Source organism: Cynara cardunculus, unplaced genomic scaffold, assembly GCF_001531365.2.
Source record: "Cynara cardunculus var. scolymus isolate 2C unplaced genomic scaffold, CcrdV1 Un_Scaffold_689, whole genome shotgun sequence".
Classification (NCBI taxonomy): Eukaryota; Viridiplantae; Streptophyta; class Magnoliopsida; order Asterales; family Asteraceae; genus Cynara; species Cynara cardunculus.
Window position 1 is genome coordinate 184,050 of NW_020200605.1, and position 7,965 is coordinate 192,014.

Below are 7,965 nucleotides of genomic sequence, written 5' to 3' on the forward strand. Positions count from 1 at the left end.
GACGGGTTTAGAGGGGGTCGCCGGTGAGGTATCATGCCGGAGGGGAAGGGAGGCGATGGCATCTACCTAGATTTCAACGTTGGCATCTGGTTTCAAGAGACTTATAACATAACTTTGAATAAATTACAGATTTGGTTCTTGTGGTTTGAAAAAATGGTCAAAAATAAATTTTTTTTTTCATAAAAAGACCAATTTGGATTTGGTCCTTGTGGTTTGAAAAAAAAAAGGAAAAGTCTAAAAAAAAATTCAATGGACTTTAGTGTTTGAAATGATTAAGTTATTGGACATCTTGGAATAAATAAATCTTTGGACATTTCAAAACTCGTTAAATAACTCATTGTACTTTCTAAAACCTGTTAAATACATTCTTATGACCTATACAACTGGTTATTCTGGTAAAATAATGAAAAAAGTTTGAAAAAAAGCCAATGAACTTTTATATTTTTAACGATTAAATCTTTAAACATGTTTTGAACCAAAAGAGTACTTAGATTTATAAAAATAAACAAATATACCAAAAAATTACTTACATTTACGAAAAATACTTATATTTAAAAAATTATTGATAAAATATATTCTCTCAGTGATTTTTTAAATTTAAAAAATAAAAAAATATTTAAAAATATTACTGATTAAATTTATTTTAATTAAAAATAAAATATATTTTATTTTTAAATAAAATAAATTTTATCAGTAATCTTTTTTGAATCTTTTTTTTAATTTGAGATATCATATACGAAATATATTTATATTTTATTTTTAATTAAAATAAATTTCATCATTAATCTTTTAAATATAACCAATAATATTTTTTAATTTTATATTTTAATTTGGAAAATCACTGATAAAATATTTTTTATTTTTAATCAAAATATATTTCATCAATAATATTTTCTAAATATAGGTACTTTTTTGATATATTTGTTTTATTTTTTATATGTAAGTATTTTTTTGGTTCAAAAAACCTTTAGAGACTTGGATCGCTGAAAATATGAAAGTTCATTGGGTTTTTTTTCCAAGTTTTCCCCTTATTTATCACGCTAATCAGTTTTATAGGTCATAAGAATGTATCTAACAAGGTTTAAAAAGTCCAAGAATTTATTTAACAGGTTTTGAAATGTCCAATGACTTATTTGTTTCAAAAAATTATCCAAGAACTTAATCATTTCAAACACTAAAGTCCATTGAATTTATTTAGACTTCTTTCTTGAAAAAATGGTAAAAATAATTTTTTTTTTTAATAAGGACCAATTTACCTTCATAATTAATGAAGATAGATAGTAGACGTTAGGAGGAAAAACCAAATCAAGACAAATTGTAAAAAAGGAGAGTTCTCTTTTGTAATAAATGCAGATAAAAGATCAATTTTGTCAAAAATGACAAACTTTGAGGACCAAATCCATAATTTACTCTAAAATATGTTAATAACATATTAACATAATTAATAATTAATAGTAATAATCAGCTGGAGCTTGATATAACTTTACGCAGAGATTTTAGCTTTTAGTTCTCTATTTTACAAAAACTATAAATTATCTGTTGAAAATGTTGTAACGGCACCTTTTGAAACGTCCCAACGTACCATCCTACGACATCCTGGAAACGTTTCATAAGGTACCGAATCAACGATATGCTCTTATTTTCGCTATACCTGCTACAATGGATACAATATCAATTATACATCTTCAAGTTCCATACCATTTCTTCATGTCTTTTGAAACAAATCTTGAAGGGTTTCAACTTTAGCTTCATCTTCTTCAATGTCCTCATTTTGGGGTACATGTCTCATGGTATCCGACAGATATTCTGACATCCGGAAAGAAAGTTCTTGACCCCGCAAACGATCCGTGTTTCCGAAAATGCCCTTGTCGTGATCGTTGGAATCGCGGTTATCATCCATCTGATTCAGCGTGCCGGTGGAAGACGATTGCGATAAAGTCCCTGAAGCGACCGTAATCGCTTCATCGCCTTCGTCAATGGTCGATCCCAGAGAACATGTTGATCTTGTGGCAACTGAGTGAAGCGTTTTCGATCTTTCTTTTACTCGTTTGCACCAACTGTGAAGAGAATCCCGAACGCTTTCTGCAATCAGAGCTTTCTTACACCGAGAACCCATCTGAGAAAAGTTATCACAAAATGTCGGGTTGATTGTTTTTGTTTCGGATTAAAAGCGTAAACAGAAGTTTTAGAGCGACAAACAAGCGAATGATCACTATAACAAAATGAGTCTTTTAGGATGCCAAACCGTCCTAATAGAGTGCTTAATGAGATTCTAAGTTTACAGGACCAAGAACTATGCGTCCCATCTAAAGACGTGGTAGAACTTATGAAACAGTGTCAAAAGTGTCCTGGTAGAACTTGTTAAGTTGCATAACTTCGTCTTAACAAATTATTGTAACGTTTCAGATAGAATGTTCTACGTTCTTGGTCCTATAAACTTAAAGTCCCATTAAGTACTCTATTACGAGCTTGGGGTCCTAAAAAGATCTTGGTATTGATCGGTTGTGCAGCATGAACCTGTGTGACGATGACATTCAGAGGCACGGTGCTATAGCTACACCAAAACTGAACAAGAACCCTGCGATCAGAATCAAAGATATGAATCGTGCGTCCGCTTTATTTGATAAAAAACAACGAAATGAGACCCAAAAAATACCAAATTGACATGTTATAAATCTCTTAATCAAAGATGACATGTTTTAGAAAACCAGGATCGTACATTTGAGAACCTTAAATATTTTAAGAACGATAATCAATGAATATTCATTATGAATGAATATTCATTGGTTATCGTTCTCAAAATATTTATGGTTCTCAAATGAATCCAGCCCCAGAACAAAATATGTCATCTTTGGCCTAAGATCTCCCGATTTCCGAAGAAAAAACGTACCCACAAGTCAGCCTAATAACTATCATCGCATGGTTCTTCATGAAACAATCCCGCTGTTTGAATCCCCACTGCACACATCAAGACGATGGTGTCATAGAACGTCTCACGAGCAGTACAAAAATGGCGAAATTTCATAAAATGTTGATAAATGACGGGGATTTTACTTACCACAGACCAGATGAATGTTGCCATCTCAAAGGCATTCTGCAGATGGAAATTAGTTACAATGTTATAACCAGAATCACAGAAATTAATTACCATCTATGTGCCAAAAATGTTCGGGTTTGACTTCCGTGAGTCAAATGAATGCTTTTCAACTTCAAAATTGTAAACAATCGTAGGTCTACATACATTCCACCCCTAGACCATACCTCCGTGTGGGACATACAGGGATTAGAAAAAAAACCAACCAAACCATCCCAATATGTCCCACTCGGAATTAGGGTCTGAGAGGGGTAAGATGTACAAAAACCTTAAGTCAACCACTAGGAGCGAGAGGTTTTTTCCATGAAGACCTCTGGCTCGTGGTGCTTAACGGAATCATTAGTGTAATTCTTTCATTAGACTATGTGCCAAATTAAACGTCCCATTGAAGAAATGATCGTATACTTATCCATGGAAAATAATGAAAATTTCACCTGAAACGAGATAAACTGTATCAACCGCAACAATATTTCGGGTTTACCGAACCAGAAAAGCTCGTCGCGTGGCTTCACTTGCGTTCCTCCGACGGACGGCCCCCTTGGCTCCACTATTTCAAGTGCTAACAAGGAGACCACATGCTGAAGTTTTGTCCCGACCAACAATGCTAGCTTTCAACCAAAAAATGTGAACATTTTTAACGAGAACACTAAAGTACCAGATCGAAAGGTCATTTACAAGGGAATGTATCAACTTACGATGGCAGGGACAAAAGAAATCCAGAAGTAAACGTTAAGACCTGCAAATACACCCAAAGTATCAAAAACAGCTCGGGAATTATGTAATTTGATTTGGCATGCAATGAAAAACAGTTACCGTGAATGTTTACGAAGATGCACAGTATGGCATAAGCCCAAAGCAGCCAGCTGCAAGACGGATACGAACCTCATCACTTAAGAATCGGAATTAGCTATAAAATCCTCGTTTAGAGTCATTTAAACAGACATCTAAGAGCTATTAGGGTGCGTTTGGTATGCGGACAGGACTGGACATGATTGGATGGACAAGAGTGAGGTTGGCAGGTGAAAGAATTGAGAAAGGTTTTAAGAGTTTTAATTTAACATGGGTAGTTTAGTAATTTATAACTCTTGTCTCCTCTCCATGAGTTTAGTTCCACCTAGTTTGGTGGGACAAAAAAATGCATTTTGTTTCACTCAGTCCCGTCTTCCGGTCTTGTCCCAAACGTGGTATAACAAGCTTTTGTTCTGTTCTGTACTGTCCTACGTACCAAATGCACCCTAAGTGCCCCTTAGGCCCGTTTAACCGGCTGAGTGGGAGTTATGCGTCCTCTACCGCTTCAATAGCAACTAATTGTTGAGTTTAAAGAGTTTGAAATCGAGATGAGACATACCTGATTCCCACGATCTCATAGAATTCATCTTCCATGCTTCGGACCATATAATTGTGGAAATTATAAGAAAACGGCAAGTTGTGAGTCTGAAATCACAACACACCAAGATAGTAAGTCAAACAACAAAAACAAACCAAGCTAAGCCATATGAACTCGGTATATCCCATCCAGGGGCGGGGTCTCGGGGATGTATGCAGACCAGTCCTCTACCCCAAAAAGTAGAGTGACTGTTTCCATGAAGTCAAATAACAAACAACGGAGCAAAAAAGACGTATGCTTGTCTACATTTGTATCATAGAAATCCAGAGCAAGAACGAAATGTAGTTGTGAATTCGAAGAGATATAAAGAAGCTAGAAGACAAAGTCAAATACCCACGGTGATGAAACCCAACCGCAAAGCCAAGTAATCCGACTTCTCCATTGGACTTTTGAATTGTCGTAGAAAGCAAAGCTACAAGAAGACACTTTTATCACTGTAGCCCATCAAAGGGTCATTGGCCCAGCAATACCCGGATTTGCCATATATAAATATTATATGCTTCACGAAAAACCACGTAGCAAAGTCTCAGTAATCCGTACCATCCAAATGAGAATCCGGCTCCTGCTCCATGGATGAGATGCGTGATGTTGAATGAAAGTAGTTTGGCGCCTCATGATCTTGGTCTTCCTTGCTACAAAGGCGACGAATAAGTAAATGGCTATTGTCTCTGTAACTTATTCGTTCAAGTCATTTAACGTTTTCATTTTGTGGGTCCCATTTATATGGTGTCACACATAATAAGAAGCCTTATTAGTTGATGTGGAGAGAAATGAACTAACTAAATCAAACCAAACGAACCCAATATATCCTATTTGAAAGTATGGGCTGGGGATGAGATGTATGCAGACCTTTCCTTTACCGAAAGGGTAGCGTGAATGATTCCGTGAGAATTGAAGAGAACAGAGGAAATGGTATAGAACGTTAAGTTTTAATTCTCCTTACTACTTTATGTGGCCCATTAGACTATGATCTCGACGACTTGACAACATTTAGGAGATTAACTACGGTTTCTCGGGGCAACTTGGTTTATCTCGTGTTAAATGCTTAACACCATGCCATCTAGCTCCTGTATTGGTGCATACCTTGCAAGTTTTCAGCTGCCAAGAGGCTTGCTTGGTATTCCCATTTCCTCCAGCTGTATATCTGCAAATACATGCACCAAAACGTCAACTTAAGTTCGTTGAATAGCACCCAACGGACGTAGCCTAAGGTCCTCGAACATTATTAGGTGGGAGAAAAGTTCAAATGAGAACCATACATATTTTGAGAACCTCAGAACCAACTATTTCATGTATTATTCATTATGAATAATCATGAATATCATGCATTTTATAATGTCAGTATGAATAAAACATGAATAGTAGGTGACTTGAACCTGCCCCTATTAGGTGATCCTCAAAGATTTGATAGGTGAGTTTAGTAGAGCAAGCAGAGAGTATAACGCCACCCTCTTGAGAGCCCTCACTGCACCGGTCCCACAACTGTCATGGGGACGTATATCGTGCGTGCCAGGGGTAGCTGAGTGGTGCATGGAGCCGAACCCCATCCCTCCCACTCATTCTACAAGAATGCTCACCTCCTTACCCGCTAGGCTAAATCCACAGAAACTATGCAAATAGAGAGTAGATTTGTTGAGTGGGAAGTGTGCATGTACCTTGATCATCGCCAAACCGACAGACACACAACTATAGAGAACATGAGTGATCCCGAGAACAAACAAGAAACGGTGAAGCTGCTCAAGACCTTCATAAGAAACAAAAGGTTCTCGTCCCTGAAAACACAAATCAATATATGTTCACTAATTTACCATCATAACAATGAAGAAATCAGGAGAAGGTTCAAGCACCAAGCCAAAATGAATTCAAGAGGCAAAGGTTTTTTTACCTCACCACACTGATGATGAGGGTGAACATTAAGCCCTTCGGGAGGTATATCAGTCTCATTTGAAAAAGACGATAATCTTGAGAAAACAGTAAACTTTCCCATCTCGAAATCTTCTTTGGAGCAAAGGAAGAATTTACTGCTGAATAGCGAGGAATCGACACAGATCTGTGAAATCACCCTTGCCCATTGTCCCAATAATAAAGATATGAGTCCAAGAAGCATAAGCTCTGTACCAAAATCAAGTGTCGAAATTAGTGATCCTTGATCATTTCCCATTTTTGATGCAAAAATCTTCGATACTATAACCTATTATTACATTATAGGATTCATCCAACTAGATGTAACTTTTTCATAATGCTATGGCAGTTAAAGGGTCGAGAAACTTTTGGTCAACCTAACCATCGTTACGAAAGATCTGCTCTACGAAACATTACATCAAATGCAACTCAAACCAACACGAACAACAATAGTAAATTTACCAAGGTTCATATGTAGTTATGGATACTGGTTTGACTCTTTAGAGTACAGGACAGATCTGTATGCATCCCACCTCCCAGACTCCACCTCCACGTGGGATATACTGGGTTCGTTTGATTTGGTTTGGTTTGACTCGGAAAAGACAAGTGAGTGATCTTGAGTCTTGATCCAAAAATGACTACTTTTCTAGGTGGGGTTGTAACTTTTTGTCATGGAAATGGTGACCCTGGTGCATCAACCTCCTTGTCTTTCAGAGGGTTGTAAGTAATGAAATCTTATTTACTAAAAAGATTAGAAATAATCAAGTTCATTATAAAGAACAAATAGGCATAAAAACTGAACTGAAAAACGTAACTTTTTGAGCACAAAATTGTCACAAACCTTCTTTGATCTTCTCTAAAGAAGCCAACAGAGCCTTCCTCCTTGTCTTCTTCAACCACTGCATACCACAAAAACACATAAATCATTCAAATCTTCAACCAAAAAGATTCAGAAACAAATGGGAAGAAGAAAAAGAAACACAAAACTTGCCCTCCCAAATCTGTAAATCGATCTTTGAACCAACAAACAAGCAAAAACCATGAAAGTGATGGTTGTTGCAACAGCCCATGTTGGTGTTTCAGCCAAAGATCTCCCTTCTCTAATCAAAGTTTCCTCCATTGTTAACTTTCCCACATCAAACTGAAGCTTTTTTTCTCACTCTCCCAAGAAAGTTTGAGAGTATTTAGGAATTAGGAAGTGGGGGTCTCCCAAAATGCTGCGCATTTTGTGCCTCGATGTGGGTATTATTTAAATCATAAGAAATTAATCTTGGAATCTTTTCACAGAGAAGGAAGGTGATCTCATAAACACACACACACACACACTCTCTCTCTCTCTAGAATTGCATTTGCTGTACATAAATTATGGAAGGTTTAGGCTGTATATGTGTTTGGTGGGGTGTAATTTGGGGGTTTAATAATGTGGAAAAATACAACTCAATTCCAAATGCATTGGAAGCGATGAGCTCACATCTGCTTTTGTTCCTTGAAACCCTACCTGCCCACATGCCATCAACCTTCCATGGATCGAAAGAACAGTCTATATTTATTGGATTACGATTGGAACTGATTTTGATATATA

At 36.6% G+C, this 7,965-nt stretch overlaps 1 protein-coding gene across 2 annotated transcripts; it reads right to left on the bottom strand.

Moving 5' to 3' along the window:
- Positions 1-1,511: 1,511 nt before the first annotated feature.
- Positions 1,512-7,503, bottom strand: LOC112501925 (MLO-like protein 4). 2 transcript variants are annotated; one of them, XM_025105703.1, is made up of 16 exons: positions 7,375-7,503; positions 7,225-7,282; positions 6,367-6,593; positions 6,137-6,253; positions 5,565-5,625; positions 5,022-5,113; positions 4,819-4,893; positions 4,443-4,528; positions 3,908-3,957; positions 3,790-3,830; positions 3,529-3,702; positions 3,059-3,094; positions 2,891-2,958; positions 2,518-2,578; positions 1,864-2,116; positions 1,512-1,827 (listed from the first exon to the last, which is right to left on the bottom strand). In XM_025105703.1, exons 1-16 carry the CDS (start codon positions 7,501-7,503, stop codon positions 1,706-1,708), a joined length of 1,650 nt encoding a protein of 549 aa, XP_024961471.1. In that variant the 3' UTR covers positions 1,512-1,705. The 2 variants fall into 2 exon arrangements, with proteins under 2 accessions (XP_024961471.1, XP_024961469.1); XM_025105701.1 differs by having other exon boundaries at positions 1,512-2,116.
- Between the last annotated feature and the right edge of the window lie 462 nt (positions 7,504-7,965).